This window comes from Scardinius erythrophthalmus (genome assembly GCF_964197995.2).
Source record: "Scardinius erythrophthalmus genome assembly, chromosome: 14".
NCBI classification, from domain to species: Eukaryota; Metazoa; Chordata; class Actinopteri; order Cypriniformes; family Leuciscidae; genus Scardinius; species Scardinius erythrophthalmus.
In genome coordinates, this window is record NC_138234.1 from 22000305 (window position 1) to 22018921 (window position 18617).

Here is an 18617-nt window from a genome sequence, read left to right on the forward strand (position 1 = left end):
TTTTTTCTTGCTTATATATGCTTAGCCTATATGCCTATATGTCTCTGAGAAAATATTTGTTATAATTTAATGCATTTTTTTCTCCTACGCTATAGCGCCCCCGGTGGGGAACTCGCGGCATTAGAACGATCACACAACTGACTGAAATGCGTTAGTCATCTTTAAGTAAATGAACTCTCAAGATTCTTATCTTTTAAAGGTTGAGTATATCTATTATGAAAAATAGCAGGCTACAATGAAATGCACTGTGACCACCTGGTTTCTTGTTGACTCTTTCCAGAGTCTATGAGGAACTTTTTTCTTATATTTTCTTTGGCAAGTTTCATTTGAAAATACTTTCGTAGGACTGAACTGACCTTGGTCAGTGGTGGCAAGTGTGAGGGTTGCCTATATAATTTTAATTATGACATTTCATACACTTACAAATGGTATAATGTGTATGGTGTTAACGTGTTATTTTAATTTGTTTACATTTGTACTATGGTAAAACCATGATAATGCAATGGTATCCTTTAAAATAGGCAACCTAGAATAATCTTAGATCAATTGTTCTCAACCAGTGGACCGGTGACCACTAGGGGGCAACAGTAAACTTTCAAAGGGAAAGACTTCTAAAACTTTTTTATATTAAAACAATTAAGTACAATTAAAAAGCTACAACCACTAAAAGTCTAGATATAATTCAACACGAATGTAAAAAAAAAATAATAATAATAATTTTGTTTTTCAACTGTCAGCAGAACTAAAATGTTAATACTGGCAAATATTTCAGTTCACAAAAACATAACAATATAACCATTTTAAATAATTAACCAAAAAACACAAACTCAGAACTTCTGAACATTTTATTTTTTGCTTTGTTAATAAAGTTCGAACTGTAATATGTTCCTTTCTTTAGGTACATGTAGAAAACAATTTCTTTAAGAAACAGTCAAAAGGCACATTTTGTTTTTACAATATATACAATTGGATCTAAATTATAAATAGGCCTATAGAAAATGACAAAAGCATAACCAATAAGAACAGGAATAAAATGGTTCAAGATACATAGTCAGTAGCATGTTTTTTTTTCATAGCAATAAATTACGTAAATATATATAAAAGCGAAGCCAATAAATCGAGATGTTTACAGTATTGAACATTCCCATAAGGGTCAAGAGCAAACAAACTTGGCAGCACTGGATCTCACACACACAAGACAGAAACTCATTTATGCTGTTTTAGTGCAAATCATACACAGAGCGAGTCAATTGGATTTCTAATTAGCAACAAAGGGTTAAATTTGACCTTTCATGGCCTTTTGTTGCATAAGATGCTTTATTAGAATGCATAACAGAAACTCAAGTCCCATGTTCATCTTTCTCATTGGCTGTTTTTGGGGAGGCACTGAGAAAACCGACTATGTGGATCACTTGTGAGGTTAAAACTATTAGATGTACTAAATATTATGGAACAATTTCATTCAATATAATGGGAATTACACGCTGAATGTGTAACAATTTCACACAAAAAGTTTCAAGTGCAAATGTGGCTGAAAGAATTTCCCTTAATGAAAAGAATAAAATAAGAAATTTGTGCAGAGAATAAGCAGTAAAGGATAAATAAATAATATTTGATCACGGATAGGATTTTACATACAATAATTTTTTCTTTACGCAGACATTAGACATTTATATATAAAACATCTTTAACTAATTGTTCATGAATTTCATTCTGAGATAGGGAATGGTTTTAACGCCGTAGAGCTACGAAGTTAATATTTGGGTTTCAGTTCAATTTTGCAGTGGAAATATTTAAGAATGTATACTAAACTGAAATATATTTAACCATCCAGTGCAACAGTAAAGAACAGAGCAAAAACTCAATTTTGCTTTAAATTGTGTCATTTTGTTTGCCTGCCAGATTGTCTTCTGTCTGCACAATTACAAATATAGTATCATTAAAACATAAAATAAAAACAATAATATAAAACATGTCCCTTTAAAATTAAATACAAATAATCAAGTAATTCTTATAGACGTAACAAATAACATTTTTTTTAATTAACTTATTAAATAAAGGGCTTCAATTCAGCTAGATAAAAGTTGTATTGCCCTTTCTTGACTGTACCCTGGATGCGTTTTACATCGGAAGTCTGTTTGTTTCCGCACTGGATCGTATATCTTAAGGTCACAGTGAAAAGATTGTACTATTACAGGGATTAAGTGTGACTAAAGCCCTTTTGGGATCAACCAATCAGTCAGCGAATAGATTGTTACCGTTACATTGCGAGACGGGGGACAGCAGGACAGACTGTTCTATTTTAGAACAACAGAGAGACAGCTGCACAGGTAAGTGATCTGTAGGTAGTCACGCTCTCCTACTAGCACGCTGTTTCAAGGCCTGATAAATAAAGGCAATAAATACATTACAAACATCTGCACAGTGACAGCACAGGAGTATGTGTTTACGTCTACATTCCACTGTATGTTCCAAAGGCACATTTCGACAGTAGCCTGTTCTCTTGCTCCTCAGGAAAAGTGTTTTGTCTAACAGAAGTTCATCATGGAAATGTAAAGCTGATGATTGTCCGATGCAAAACAAAGCTTAAGCTCCTTGCTGAAGCAAACTTTGTGGTACGTCTTGCATATGTGCGGTTTGTACTTCAGCTGGGCCCACACGGAATCTTTGGCCACAAAAATGATACAAGAGGGAAAAAAAAAAAAGATACCCATGGCACCAGTTCCTCCCGCCGGAACATTGGCCGAACCCTTTGAAGAACCACTAGGCACAGAGTCTAGAATGCTCCATGAGGAACACACAAACAGTAACTCTGAAGACAGTAGACCCCTTTATAAAAGAACATCTTTGAGGCATTTCAAATATATATTGAAGATTTTTGAGGACTCAAAAGAACATCTGAGGTTCTCCAGAGGGTTCATCCAGTGATGAACCAAAAGGGTACCTTAAATATCTTTTTATTCCCGCATGAGCAAAATCTTAAGGAACTTAAGCAAAATATCCTGTCCGATGTGGTACGATATAACTTATACAAACCTTAAGTCATTTTCTGACTTGAGCTTGAACAATTTTTGGTAAATCAATTCTCTTTAAAGTCCCAGGGTATAAAACTCAGGATGTTGAAACTGGGATGACCAACTCGATAACTATCATGAAGTTCTGGCATGCAGTTTCAAGACAAACTGTGTGGGGATCATCCTTGACTCGAGAACAGAGCAAACACCGAACTTCCCCCATCTTGTGAAGCAGAATCTCATGCTTGTGGGTCCCAGGCCAGAGGTGGAGCATGGCGCCGACAGTGGTCAGACTACAGCCCTGAGTGTGTGCGTTTACTGGAGACTACCACAAGCAGCGTCTCACTCGGGTTGTTGGTACTGAATGACGGAGTAGCGTGGTTCTGTTCCACTTTGCAGCATGCTGTTCAAAACTTCCCGTACGTTTAAAATGGCTTCAGAGCTGCAGTGGCTGTTCGGTAACGGGAGCATTTGCTGGTCTGTAGGGGGGAGAGAGACTTGCGACAAAGAGGAAGAAGACGAGGACGGTGTGAGCGGCGCTGGAGTGAATTGGGACATCGAAGAAGAGAAGGAACTTGGCAAGACCATGGGTACCGACAAAGGTGCATCTGAGGTGGAAGAGGCGGGGTCATTTTGGCTAGGGGTTGGCATAAATGAGTCCAAGGACAGTATCATGTCATACAGGTCAGTGTCCCGTGCTGTACTGCTTTCCTGTGTGGACTGGCTCTCCTGCTGTGGTTGTTGCTGCTGCTGCTGCTGAATAAATGCTTCAATGTTAAAGTCATCCACTGAAGGTTCGGGTGGCCCAGTGAGGTTGTCTACACTCAGCACAGTTTGAGTGCTCACTTGGGAGGAGGGAGAGGTATTGTGAACTGTCAGGTCCAGGATTTCCTCCAAGGGGTTTTTTAGGGAAGGAAACGGGGTGAAGATGTTAGGGTTGGGTAAGCTGGGAGCTTGCAAAGACGGGGCGAAGAAATTTGACAAGAACTCTTGACGCTGACGCTGCACCATCAGTCTCTGCTGTTCCTCAGCCTGACGCTGCTCTTGCGCTTGCTGCTCCTTCTCTTGGCGTCGCTGCTTCACCTCGGCATCCATCCTCAGCAACTCCTGACGCACCTTTGACACGCAGGTCTCTGGAATTTTTATACCTAGGTGAAAGAAAGAACAATGATTACAAGATGCCGACTTCCCTAGAACGATTGGAATGGTGTCCTAGCAGGGTCAGAACCAACAACCTTTTTTATTATCAGTCCAGAGCATCACAATCTGCTAGTGAGTCAACAGGTTAACTCACCAACTTGTTTGTTGCTGTCTTTGGTCTTAAGGCGAACAATTTGTAGAATGCTGGTGCTGGTGATATCAGCAACCACATCAGACACACGCTTCCACACACGGAGTAGAGCACCGCACAACATGTGGTACTGACGCAACCGAGTGCCCATTATACACTCTTGACCGTCCTCTATCTTCTTGCATCTCCCGTTCCTGCATAAAACAAGCATACACATTAGATTCTCTGAGCTCAGTTTGGCTAGTACCAAGTCAGAAGCTGGGACAGTCTCTTTTCTCACCAGTTAGCATGGCTACATTTCCTGAAGGAGAAAGTGAACTGGTTTTCCCAGCTACCCTGTGCCTCCTCTGGTGTGACCTGAAGCAAGGGTAGAAAACATCACTCAGACAGTGTCGTAAACCCATAATGCTCACTAGATGGCAGCAGAGAGGTTTTTCACAGCAGCTCTACAGGTGTCACTTTCAGGAAGGTCTCTTTTTCCAATAACTTTATTTAGAGATTATTTCATGTATGGTGAAGAGGTTGAACACACCTTGTGGTATTTTTGTTTAAGTTTATCAAGGCTTTCCATTTGGGCCTGCTTGCCAATGTTTGGTTTATAGATGATCATGTTGTCCTCCCGGCCCTGCACAGCTAGCAGCACGCATGGGTAGCTACCTCTTAACTGCAAAAGAGACAGGCACCAACATGTTCAACATCAGACAACTAAGGAAGAACTCTAATTACACATGAACCCTCCTTCCCCCTTGAACAGGAAGGTTCTTCCAAGCAACCATCTTTCCTGTTTTACTAAAATGAAACTATATGCAAATTTGGAAAGAAGAGGTTTTTTTTTGCCTCTATGCCCAAATACTCACTTTATGGGATAAATAGAAACCTTCATCCGGGTTGCTGAGATTTTGGACCTTCTGAAGAGCCTCCGACCAAGGCATCCCTCTATCTACACTTATCTGCGCAACAAAACAAACATTTCTGTCAGAGATAATGTTTGTCAAACTTGTCCAAATGGTTGGACAGGTGTCCAACATGTTCTTATGCTTGGATCCAAAATCTATGCAAAACAGAAAGTTCACAGAGAGTGGTTTATTCTCGCTCAAGGAAGTACTTAACGGCTGGGAAACTAGTTCCCATTGCATAAGCCGTCAAAAATAAACGTTGCTCTTGGTGAAAGAGATAGCGTGTGTCACGCATGAAACTCCTGTGCCTTAGGCATGTTTTCTGAGCTCTCAGCCGTTAAAGAGCTGGTTTGTAATAACCTCATCATTATAGAATCAGTTCAACTTCGAGTGTCTTCAACTTTCATGCACACTTCTTAAAAAGACGAACCTTATACAGGATAACTTGACCATCTTGAGGATTTCCCGCAGTCAGAAACTTCTCATGTGTCTCCTCATAGATCTGATCATTGCCTGGAGCCAGATCTGAGAGAAAGCAGATACTTGGTTGTCACCTAAGCAGATCAATGCAGCTTAAAGTACCACCCAACTAGAAGAAGTGCTGCTTACCCAGTATTCCCATATCATATTTGCCATCTTTCTTGTCCTTTTCGATCAAGTAGTCAAAATTGTCAGTGAAATACTGGAAGAGGGAGTTCTGTTTGTGTACCTCCAGGCCCAGTATCCGGTTGAGGAACTTGGTGATATTGCAGTCTGAAACGGAGAGGAGTCAAATGGTCAGGGCAAATACGTGGATGTGTGCCTGTGATGAAATGTACGATATGACTCTTGTGGAAACCTCACCTTTTTCAGTGTTGATGCCCAACCGTGATTGACTGCAGAGCATGCCTACGTCCACCATACCGAGCTTCATGTCTAAGATAAGGAGGCATTGGTGGCTTTGGTGAGATCAATGTTCTAGCTGATCCACATCTTAAGAGAGCAATGCAAAAATAGAGCCCATTTACCACGAAAGAACTTGGCGTCGCCACCAGGATAGTCCTTTGGAGGGGGTACCTTGCTTTCGATCTGACCAAGGATGGTTTTGGTAATCTTATCTAGAGCTTTGGTGCCATACTGCGAAGAAAAGCCAAAATAGACCACGGGTTAGGACATGACTTATCTGAGTATTTTCTTAACAGTGTTACTGTCCTATTTGAAACAGTTACTCACTTTATTTTCAAAGTTGTATTTGCTCAGATCTCTAGACTCTGTGGCCCTCCTGTCACCATGAGTCAGAGCTCCCTGTGAAAAACAAACACAAAGATTAGAAATGTCAGCACCAGAGGAGAGATGTATGTGTATGATGTATAAGAGTATGTGACCAGTACGGAATGGAAGTTTTTTAAAAGTCGGAACTAGGGATGTGCCCAAAGCCGATTACTATGTTTGGAAAAGAAATGACGCATTCTACAGAGCCCCTATAGACATAAATAAAAAATACGTAAAATACGGGTAATTATTTTTGTATATAATTTGCGGGTATCAGGGAGCTGCAATCAATATGTGGGGTATTAAAATCGCTTTTAAATTCACGCAAATTCACGAATTTGCAATCACACGTACTCTGTATATAGGGAGTAGCAGTCATCTCTCCTTACTATCTTCACGTGACAAGTGAAATCTAATGTACTGTAATGTAACCAACTACTCCAGCAAGCCTAACCATGTCCCTTTTGGGGCTCCGTAGAAAGCTTTACTCATTTTCCATGCCTTTCCGAATTTGAATTTGGGCTTTGGTCACATCCCTAGTTGGAATATCTCTCATTACATTATCACTCCATTATAACCATAATTCACCACGTTAAACACAGTGTGTATGAACCATATGCAGTCAGAAAAGAATAGGAGTTTGCATGTCAGGGACGCACCAGGCTTTCCAGCCTCTTTGCCACAATGGACGCAAATCGCCGCTCGCCCGCCAGTTCAGAGATAAGGAAGACATACTCTGGAGCTGTGACCTGGTTGGAACGATGAGTGCGACCTGAAGAACACAAAGGGTTGTCAGTTAGAGGTTGTGGTACGGTTACACTCTTTATGGGAAGAGAGTTTTGATGACAAGGTCAGAGGTTGGTAGACATGAGTTAATGCTACTCACCAAACTGCTGGATGGCCCTGTCCGCACTCCAAGGCAGCTCCAGGGTCATGTGAACTCTTCGACGCTGGTTCTTCACCCTTCTGTCAGCCTGAAGTGAGATCCCTGAACTGGCCGCTTCTGATATTATGGCTACCACCTGAATGGAGTAAGGCAAACCATTTTACTGAATGCACAAACGAAATCAGAGTCTAAAGGTAGCAGATTTCCTTGTTGAGACTTGCCCTCACCTTCTCTCCATTCATGAAGCGATCTTTCTCTTTGATGTTGATTTGGTCGATGGTGTGGCCCTGCTCAGCGCGGGACTCGTATTGGACAGTGCCATCAGACCGACGCACCACTCTGCCTTTACGTCCCGTCATCTGGGCGCATACACAAAGCATGTTTAGCGCTTTAACACAACCTTGTTTTTGAGGTATAACAATTCTTGGACCACAAGAACAAATACATAAATAATAACCTCTGATACTTTTTCTGGACCTCCAAATTTATCGATGAGCTCATCCAGTGTGTTGAGTGGTAGTTCTTTTCCCAGCTCAGCGATCTTGTTGAGAAGCCCTTTTTTCATTTCCTCTAAGCGTGCTAAGGAAGAAATAGAGCAAAAAACAATAGCATACACTTACATTAAAGGTGCTGTAAGCAACTTCAGGATCGAAAAAAAATCATCAGGATAAATGGAGATAATACAAGTTGCACAGTAAAATACCAATTCAACATACCCATTTGATAGCTAGTTTGATCGACAAAAATGACATCATCACTGTTGTCTTGGACCGAGTCAGGTGAGGAGTTGGAGTCACTGTCCAAGACGTCAGACTCAGTGCTGCTGTCATCGCTGATGTTGATAACTCCAACTACATCAGCGCCGTGTCGGGGTTGCTTTGGCTGTCGGCCCCGTGGCTTACCTGCAGGAGAACGTTCAATCAAACCATGAGGTAGAAAGCAAAGACAGGGCAACGTATGGACAACTTTACTAGTGTGCGACACAACTCACGTTTCCTCTTGTTCACCGTTCCTTTTTCTCTCCTCTGCTTCTCTGATGGAAAGTGTTTGAGGACTAGAGACTGAAACACACCCCTGAGAAACCACAAACACGATATTGTGTTAAGGCAGAAAAAGAGTTTTTGTGTAATTGGGATTGGATTAAGGAAGTGGTTCTTATCAAATAACACTTACACATAGGTTTCAGAATGATACATGGACTGTGAAATGACCACAGTAATACAAATAATGAGAAACCTTTCTATCATTCTGAAACCGCAAGAGCACTACTCTGGAAAGAAGTAGTCATAAGGTGGCCGTATATTTAAGAAAGGTTTCAATGATCCCCAAAATTCACTTACTCAGCAGCGGACACAAATCTGTCTAAGCGTCCGTCGTTTTCATCAAGGACTTCTCTGGTTCGAGCCTCACCTGTTGACTGCAGACCAATCACAACACACTAGAGAGAACAAAGAAAGAGTGTAAAATGCCTATTGCAACAAATAATGTTTCATAAGGAAGAGTTCAGGCTCTCTAATGTGACTGACCTTTCCTGCTTTTAACTCCTTTTTGGCCAGTTCCACCAGGCAGCGCACCTTGGCGGCAATGCAGAGGTATTTAAAGAAACGCTGGTGGGATGACCAAAACTGACCCCACAGGGACTTCCTGGAGCTCATGCAGAGCTCGTCAGCAGCCTGCATGAACACAGCCAAAGCTTCCGCCCACTGCAGAGGAGATTGTGTCAGATATGTATACACAGCATAATTTCCTATTTTACAATCCAGTTCAGGTACTTGACTTGCCGTACTACATTTAAAGGTAAGGGTTCACTCAAAAATGACAATTTGGTCAGCATTTACTCTCACTCACCCATATATCCTGGCCAAGTGAATGGGGACTGGAGGTATCAAACTCCAATATTTAAAAAAACACTTGTATGGTAAAAGTATTACAATTGCGCTGTATTCAATGTCTTCTGAAGCTATTCAATAGTTTTGTGTGATGAACAGTCTGAAATTTAACCATTTTTATTGAAAATCTTGCCCTCTGCTGTAGCTTGGTCATTTCAGGGGAAGATTATCAGTAATGGATACATTTTCAGTTTAATAATGGTTTTGTATCTGGCTTCAGAAGGTTTGGAATATATCTGATAACTTTTATGATAGCTTTATGGTAAAAGGTTGTTGTTTTGGAGCTTAACAGCCCTAGTCTCTATTCACTTTCATTGTATGGAAAAGTGCAGCCAGGATAATTTTCTTGGGTGAAATATTTCTATAGACATCAACTTTTTCAGTGGAGATTTTTTAGTTGTTGTTTTTTTTTGAAAAAGAAGAAGAAATTAACACTTTTATTTAGCAAGGATGTATTAAATGGATAAAAAGTAAAGATTTTTATTTCAAATAAATGCTATTCATTTAAACTTTCTATTCACCAAAGAATCCTTAAAATATATATATATATATATATATATATATATATATATATATCCTCGGAACTCACAAGTTTAGCAGCTTTGTTGTACACAAGTTTGAAATCGTCATCCAAGCTGATCTCTTCTATGTGGAATGAAACTCCTGAGAAGCTGAGTTGGCGTGCAATGTACATCCCGCTGACCTTCATATCCATTGCAACGATCTCCATTGCCCCCACGCCCCTATAAATGAAAAGTACGTTCAGATTTCATATAAAAAAAATATTCATTTTCATATTTGCCAGCAACAAGTTTGTGGTCCTATACAAACCTCTTCTCAACGGTGTGGAGGAAGTCATCAAAGGTTCTAAAGGGAGTTCCCTCTCCCCAGATTCCCAGACGGCTCATGTAGATCATGTTCTTTGGCTCTGAGGCACCTGAGAAACACAAGAGTCCTTCACTTTAAACCTCTGGCATAATATGGAGTACTGCAAGTGTTCTGCAGTGCAGAGACTCACCTGTGGCACTGGCGTACACCACTCTGGCCAACGGCAACTTGTTCTGCAGATCCAGCACGGCCTTGCCCATCTTTGTGGACGTAGCATTTTTGGCTTTGTGGCATTCATCAAATATAATCTATGGGTCGCTTGTGGTCAAGGGTAAAGCCAACTTTATGTTCACCTTCATTTTTTACAGAGGATTGTTTAAAAAAAACAAAAAACTGAGGGTGAAAACAGGCCCTCACAGAAGTCCACAGATAACTTCTGAACTTCTGATAACAATTCGACCAAATGTATTTTAAGAGTAAGAAATAAAAATGATTTAACACAATATTATACTATAAATAAACATAAAAATGATGTATATTTGTTATAAATATACACCACTACTGCTGACTTAAAACAATATTACTGCAAAAAGTTATATACAAAGAAAGAATTACTGAATTAAATTGAATGATATTGATAGAATGATATCCTAATTCTGGTAAGAAAAAAACATTTAGAAAATGATATAATAATATAAAAAATATTGTACAATATATTAATATGTAATATTATGTATATTTTAATATTATTATTTTTTTTCATCATTTTTTTTTCAATTTTATATATATTCCAGAAATTCTTTTAATTAATATTTATATTTTAATAAGTATAATATTTTAGAGTGAAAATTTATAATATTTTTGTTATTATATAATATAATAAAAATACTTTTATTTTGCAAGGGGTAAGGGCAACAAAAAGTTATAAAATCCTTGCACGCAAAATCTATGTTATGAACATTAACTCCATAGAGGGTAAAGGATACAACTCCATCAAAACCCGGCTCACACCAGTCTAGGATCTGCTTTAGACGCGTTCGGTGTTGGCCGCCTGCCTGACTCTCCCCAATCAGTGCTGAGTAGGTCGCAAACAGGACCCCTTCTGAGGTAGCGGTGTCTCCATACTTTATCTGCACGGAAAACAGTTACAGTTAGACACATCGAGCAGAGCTATGGGGAAAGTCTGTGAGAATGAGCTACACTGGAAACGTAATCTCCATCAACAGGGCTGCCATATTGAGCCACGCAGTAATAGTGACCTTATTCAAGGCATGCACTTGTATATTGGGTGCATTGATGTCTTGGAGATCTCTCTCTGCGTCATATTTCAGGTCATTGGAGACGCTGAACCTGGAGGAGAGATGAGAACGATGAGGCAACTGATCCAGAGTCTGTGTTTGATGTGGGAGAGTCAATGGTGTGGGTTTTACAGGACTTGATGATGCTGGAGATGGCTTACCATAGTGATTTCTTTCTTCCCTTTGAGTAGTTTTCTAAAATGATGCCAGCCACTGTGCGGCCTTTGCCCACTCCGGCGCCGTCCCCGATGAGGAAGCCGGCCCGCTGGTTGTTCTGCAGAATCACTTCATGTTGCTGTAGTGTTATAAAGAAGACTATATTAATGGCCTGTTTGTACCAAGTATGATGAGAAAGTAAAAAATATTTGCAGACAAAGAGTCTGAAGCTGATTTTACGATGGCTTTATGATCGAGGGTTTTGTGAGAAACAGGAAAGCCCATGCTGAACTGAATGATACTGTAGAACTTTTAAAACATAGTATAAAATTAAAAGAATAAAAAGAACATTCACCTGAATGTATGAAAATAATCAAACAAGTTTGTTTTAATTAACTGTTTTAACTGAATTCATTCCAAATTATTAACATTTGATGATTATTAAATGGCAATGCATTATATTTCGCATTAATTAAAGTCTCAGGGGGTTCATAGTAAATCGTTTTGGTCATAACATTTTTGAATGACAAATAAGGTTGGGAAATTGGGATTTGACCAGTTAATTTTTTTTTTTTTTTTAAATAGTCTCAAAATAAAACAATAAATGAAATGAAATAAAACAAACAAATAGTGCAGGATCTAAACAATTGAATATTTTTTGTAAATAGTCTCAAAATAAAACAATAAATGAAATTAAATAAATCAAAAACAAATAGTGCAGGATCTAAACAATTTAAAATTGTTTGTAAATAGCCTCAAAATAATTAATGAAATTAGACATTAGATATTTTGGTCTCTATGTGAGAGTTCACATAGGAAGAGTACAGTCCGTTATATTATTTCAATTTGTTGTTGTGCATGTTGTTTTAAAAAATGTTGCATGTTATGGGAAAAGAAAGGCAAAGTTTGTTCAGGGGTACCTGGCAGGCATAGATAATGGCCTCCAGCTGCAAAGCAGAGAGCAGGCCGCCATTTATGGTGGCCTCTGGGATGGACAGGGTGTAGGTGATATCTGGAGGAGGTACGCTAGATAAAGTGTTGGTTTCGACCACTCGGTCTGGGTGGGATTTTCCTATCTTGGCTGAGGCAGCGAAACAGAGAGCAAAAACATTATGAATCTTCTAGTGATTAATAGCCAAGAAATGTGTGCAAAAACAAACAAAACAACGCTCACATTTAGAGGGCCTGTAGTCTGCATAAGTGTCAACATGACCCAGCTCTTCAGCCTCCTCCACCTCGACTTCCTCTTCCTCTTCTAGCTGTGTTGGGGGTCTCTGTGTAAACGTGTGATAAGATTAAAATAGATAAGGAAAAACAGAAAGAGAAACAAAGACATAATGCGCTGTTTGACTGAACTGTTGATTGAGACTTGCCTGATAACTTCCTATGGGTGGTGTACTAATGATAGCAGCGATGTCATCAAAAGACTTTGAACCTTGAAACCTGTTAGAATTCACCTGACGAGGAACAAGAGAAACAAAAGAAAGAAAGAAAAAAAAGTTAAAGTCAACAGAAAGATCACATGCTTTACTATAAGAGTGGGAACAAATGTTCAGTTTGTGGGTGTGTCACTCACAGGTGTGGTTTCTGCTACTATGCTAATAATAGTAATTCAACACAAATGCCAAAAAACACTGGTAAACCATCAGTTAAGTTTAACATCAGCATTTGCGGTCAGGAATTAGCCTTACCTCCTGGACTGATGCTGGTGTTTTGATGTCCCATATCGTGGGTACATTGGATGTCACATCAGTCCTGAGGATATCAGTATTGGTGTATACGGATAAGGAGTCGGTCGTAGGGGAGAAGATTGGTAGATCATCTAGACAAGAGAGGTCCTGATAGAAAAGAAAACAAGAACAATTTACCAATCAGTATAATTGCCAACATGGTCCAAAGTAACGGAAAAGATTTCATGAAAATTAAGGGCGCGGGAAATTTTGTACGCAAAAAAAGTCAGAGTAAATGCATAGAGATGTATCAAGCACAACCAACTTGAGCGAAATCTGTGAATTTTTTCGTCCTGATGTTCCTATTGGAATGACTGGATTTCGCCTACAAAATCTGGCCGAGCAACGGTAAATGTGAACACACCTTAGGAATGACTTCATAAAATATCTGTCTTTGAAACACACGTTAATACTAGGTCTGAATGTGGTGGAGATTGCGGAACATTCAAAACAAATTATGGAGTTTAAATTGTCCGGTTTCGCCATAAAGAACCATATAATTCAGATCAGGGTTAAAGATGGCTGTGAAATGTATTCACAGTAAATATACCTTAAACCACTGAACCACCAATCTAATTAACACAGTGTTATTAAGCAGATGAAGTGCAGAGATGGTATGTCGCAGGCAACACTACAGCATTATAATCTGGATTTGGTTTAAAGGACAATGCACTCAGCTAATCAGAGGCTTTTGTAGTAAAATTGTTGTTGCAAGCTAGTGGAATGTGTGAGGGATCTGAAGGGGCCTGAGACACTCCCCATACAGCCAAGATTTTCCAAGAACCCTTTACTGTTCGAGGAAAATCAGTAAATGGTAAACAACTAGGAACTGGAGTGTGGCCAGGAGCCGTGGTATTCGATCCACTTCATTAATGGGAACAATTTCTAAAAGTTAAGAAGAAAAGTGAGTCAGACTGAAGTAGACACCAAAATAAGCTGTTTATAATTTAAAACACGTTCAAATTCAATACGTCAAAATTCATAACTTTAGATACCGGTATTCTTTTTGCACTCGTGCATAAAATCGCTGATAATGCGCACGAGGCATTTCAGAGATGCTGGGAAACGTGACTTTGGTGCAATATGAAAGTGTGCATGTTGTTTGTGATGTTAGATGGGTCATGGCAGTTTTGTGAGAACATCTGAGCTTGATTGCATGCTCTTTCAGAAGTTTCGTCAGAAGCCATGAATTCAAAGTCATTGTACTTCCTCTATACTTGATTATGGAGATAATAAACATAGATTGAAAGCAGTGACATGAAACTGAGAGTGGAAAACGCGACCATGCATCGTTTCTTTTTTATCTATGATCTCATTCATTAATCATTCATTACTATTTTTTTTTTTTTTTAAATTCATGTTTCAAATGTTGCATTTACTGTAACAGTGTCAACCAGCTTTTAGTAAGTTCACATCATAATAAGTTGACTGTTTAAGCAACAGTGTTTCAGTCTCCAGGCAGTGGCTAAGTCGTCTTTCCGCATTCAAATGTTGTTGCTCATTGATTTCATTGTGATGGGAAGGATGCTTGTGGAAGACAGAATGACTTTACAACGGAGAAAAACACATTTATGCCCATATATAGAATGGCAACGTTCCACCAGGGACCTGATCTAGACCATCTCCGCTCTACTTCCACTGAAAACCCAGGAAATGCTCAATTCAGTAGTGACAGCACTTCAGAAAGCGCTGCCAGAAACATCAGTGGGGGATTCACAACCTGCCCATTTAAACTGATCAAACGGCTGGTGTCGTCATTTGCTATCAGAATCATGTTGTAACGTATTTTATGCTTCCTTTGATCTTCTGAGGACACGTTTACAGAGCACTGCCAAACGGAACAAAGAGATCCCAGAAGTGAACAAAAAAACATAAAACTTCTGCAATTCTCTAAGTGAAATGACTTTGGATATTGCTTAGCAACTGGCAACAGCAGAATTTGACTTTGTACATTCTCGGGCAACCACAAGGAACAAGGCGAGACTTCCTGGAAGGCCAGGCCACCTCCTCTCTCCACTCCTTTTTCTCCACTGCTGAGCCAGCAAACAGGGATTCCCCCGCTTCAGGATGACGGAGTGGCAATTTTAATGAAATGTGTTTGCTTGAATCGAACAGCAAAAACTAATAAATGAGAAGGAAAGCAAGAAATGAGAAACATTTAACCGTTTAAAATACTTGACAAAGGTAAATGTAACGTTCACACAGAATATGTAATGAAGGAATTCATTCCACCCACCACTGAGTGGCCTTACATGAACTCAGTGACATCAGCTGAATAAAACCATCTTTTGTTTCTGAGCGAGGATGGATGTTTGCCAGACTAAATCGAGTCCTTTCACATGATCACGAGGTAAAACAGCATGTACATAAACAGTAACAGTTCCACCCTTAAGGTTTGAGGGTCACTTTCATTGTCCCAGTGAAATCCATCATTGTTCTCTGGCTTCTTTGATATTTCATTATACTTATGTAGAGCTGTAACAACAACTAACCGATTGTTCAAAAAATCAACAACAAATTTTAGCATGCTTAAGTCGAGTATTTGCACATTTGATCACTTGCGCTTGATCAGTGATGCCATGTAGTAAAACATTTCCATGAAGGAAAACACATTTACTGTCATATCCTTAAGATGCCATTTGCAATATGCAAAACAGTGCGGTCTAAGAGCCAGTGACCTATTAAATGAGGCTTTAGTTGTGTGACGTGATGGGCAACTAGTTGTCCAGTCCGGTTCCGTTCACACAGCAAGGGTTTTCTGAAATTTACAGGATGATTTTGGTTATAGAAACTCACATACATGACTGACAACCATATTCTGTTGCGGTGTGTTAAACATTTAATTTAGTTGTTACTTGAAACTAAATGTCATATTCTGATGTTACTTCATGACCAATGTCTCTTAACATGCTCACTTCTGCACTTACAGAAACACAATGTTGTCGCAAAGGAGGCACTTATACTGAGGAAAATCCTTGCATTTGTTTTCTATCCATTGTAAATCCCACCACGGTTTTCGTCCACAGGGCAGGCTAACCTGAACTCCATAACCTGGAGTCACCAAGAAAAATCCTGCAACGGTTCAACACTTTCCAGCATTGTGAACGGACAATTTCAGTTTGGTTTGGTTTTTAGATGCGGTGCTCTGTAAAACCATGGCTTCTTTGAAGAATGCTGAATTGTCTGTTTGGGTTGGGGCGAAGATGGTAGTTTCCTAAAGCCTTTTTTTCCATTCGGCAGGCACCACCATGCATTGTCAGCATAAACATTTAACAACCAAAAGCTGGAAATGACACGAAAATGACAAAAAATAACCTGTCAGCCAGTGATTTACAGTAGAAGAGCTTTGAAAATCATTGCCAGGGGGGAAATATACACAAACCCGGTAGAGATGAGCTGGCAGCGCTCGACTGTGGGGACCACCAGAAATGCATCATTTACTGTAAGCCTGCGCAATTGTTTCCTGTATGAAAAATAAGGAAAAACATGCACCTGCAAGACAAGCTTGGTGGCCGCACTCTTGTGTAAGATGAGCAAAGCTGGTGTGTACAAGAGGGAGAAAACACACAAACATCTGACACTCCCGTACTGTAATAAAGCCTCATTATTACGACAATGTGTCAGGTTACACCACAGCATGACACTTACTGAACCTTCCCAACAAGCACTGACGGGAAAACTGCAGACAAGCCTAAAGCGTCACTGCCAGATTTTCACATCAAGCTTCCTGATGGGTTTTATGTCCTATTTATTTCATTTAGTTAGGAGAGAGATAAAGATCAAGGAAATAGATAAGAAAAAAAAAAGAAGGCAAAGGACAGGAGAAATTTAAAGAAAGAAATAAGACAAATGACCGCAAGAAAGAAATCATGCAAATGGAAAGAAATACCAGGCAAACGGAAAGAAGAAAGGGCAAATGGCCTAAAGAAAGAAAAAAGATAGAACAAATAAAATGGCGAATGAATGAACTACAAGAAAGAAGGAAAGGAAAGAGAGGGAGAGAGGAAGAAAGAATGAAAGAAAGAGCAGACAAACAACCAAAAGATTGGACGAACAAACGAAGAAACGAACAAGCAATGCAAACCAACAAGAAAAGTAAGAACGAACAGATGACCTAAAAAATAAGAATGAACAAACAAAAGAACATATGCAAACCTAAAGAAAGCGAAAACAGACGAATTAAAAAAGAACGTTCAAACGAAACAGACAAACGAAAGAACGGACAAGCAGAAGAACAGACAAAACAAAACAACTGAACGAAAGAAACAAAAACAAAAAATGAGGAAAGGTGCAAGAAAGAAGACTGTACAAAAGGGAGATGTGGTTCATGTCATGCAGCGCTGCAGGTCGTCGGTTTGGGAAGCGAAGGCTCAATGTGCCTTAACAGCATTTTACATCACACTGTTCCCGTAAAACACGAGTGTCGCCCTGCCACAGGCCCAAAATAGAGCTCCAAACCTCTTAGATATCAGACAATTCATGATGACCGAAATAAAGGGAAGTGCCTTCCAGTACAAATTCATGCAATACAGGACATTCTCATCTAAGATTCATTCTACAACTGAGAGATCTGTGTGCACTACAAAAAAAAAAAGGTGCAAAAATCATGTCAAATTTCAAAATCTTTTGCTGTGGTTCGTCCACTTCCTGAGATTGATGCAATAATTAATGCTTTTTAACAGCAATGAGATTTCAAAACTAGTGCAAAGACCAATGCAAAAAAAAAAAGAAAGAAAAAAAGAAAGAATACAAATTTGAGACAAATCCAAAAAGTCACCTGCGTCCACCTCTTCCTGGAAACCAGCAGTCGTGTTTGTCATGCGTAGTGTTACTATCACTGTAATCAGAATGATGCTCTAAATGCAAAATTGAATGCAAAAGAAGAATCTAGAAACTCTCACATATTTGTAAAATATATGAACTATATATAATTTATATAAAAATACATAATATTATAAGGATAGAAAGTACATACTAAAATTAGTTAAGAAAAAATATTTATGTTTAAAGTATATATAAAGACTAGGTTATAAAAATGTGATTATACAATTAAAATAAAGAAAATATCATTATATACATATTGAGAAAAATGCATTATATAGATAAATATATTGGCAAGGCTGGAAAACATATAAACTGTTATTGTTTGTCATGCTGACAAGATGACTCCAAACAAATGCAGGCAATAAACACCCATCATTAAAAATGACAAAATGATGGCAGTCATTATAGTTTACAGCCAAGCGACAGATCGCAGATCTTCAGACAAAAAAAGGTGACGAGGAAATAATTTTCTAATCTTTTCAAGGAAATAATCTGAGGGAAGAAAGTAGAGCACTAGCCAACGTCTTTCCTCAGGCAATAAAACCTGACTTTCT

General features: G+C 39.1%; 1 protein-coding gene across 4 annotated transcripts in view; it reads right to left on the minus strand.

Moving 5' to 3' along the window:
• Positions 1 to 827: 827 nt before the first annotated feature.
• sbno2b (strawberry notch homolog 2b) overlaps positions 828 to 18617 on the minus strand; it is a 42276-nt gene continuing 24486 nt past the window's right edge. For all 4 annotated transcript variants that reach the window (XM_081384588.1, XM_081384590.1, XM_081384589.1 and 1 more), the window contains 28 exons: positions 13201 to 13347; positions 12883 to 12966; positions 12684 to 12783; positions 12430 to 12590; positions 11515 to 11648; positions 11315 to 11405; positions 11042 to 11185; positions 10246 to 10363; positions 10059 to 10164; positions 9817 to 9970; positions 8865 to 9041; positions 8679 to 8776; positions 8330 to 8412; positions 8055 to 8240; positions 7796 to 7917; positions 7566 to 7697; positions 7339 to 7474; positions 7112 to 7224; positions 6414 to 6485; positions 6209 to 6317; positions 6045 to 6116; positions 5811 to 5954; positions 5632 to 5726; positions 5163 to 5255; positions 4838 to 4969; positions 4586 to 4662; positions 4309 to 4499; positions 828 to 4162 (listed from right to left, as the gene is read on the minus strand). In XM_081384588.1, the coding sequence (XP_081240714.1) occupies positions 3357 to 4162; positions 4309 to 4499; positions 4586 to 4662; positions 4838 to 4969; positions 5163 to 5255; positions 5632 to 5726; positions 5811 to 5954; positions 6045 to 6116; positions 6209 to 6317; positions 6414 to 6485; positions 7112 to 7224; positions 7339 to 7474; positions 7566 to 7697; positions 7796 to 7917; positions 8055 to 8240; positions 8330 to 8412; positions 8679 to 8776; positions 8865 to 9041; positions 9817 to 9970; positions 10059 to 10164; positions 10246 to 10363; positions 11042 to 11185; positions 11315 to 11405; positions 11515 to 11648; positions 12430 to 12590; positions 12684 to 12783; positions 12883 to 12966; positions 13201 to 13347 (4077 nt within the window). In that variant the 3' untranslated portion in view covers positions 828 to 3356. The remainder of the gene's footprint in view (positions 4163 to 4308; positions 4500 to 4585; positions 4663 to 4837; positions 4970 to 5162; positions 5256 to 5631; positions 5727 to 5810; positions 5955 to 6044; positions 6117 to 6208; positions 6318 to 6413; positions 6486 to 7111; positions 7225 to 7338; positions 7475 to 7565; positions 7698 to 7795; positions 7918 to 8054; positions 8241 to 8329; positions 8413 to 8678; positions 8777 to 8864; positions 9042 to 9816; positions 9971 to 10058; positions 10165 to 10245; positions 10364 to 11041; positions 11186 to 11314; positions 11406 to 11514; positions 11649 to 12429; positions 12591 to 12683; positions 12784 to 12882; positions 12967 to 13200; positions 13348 to 18617) is intronic.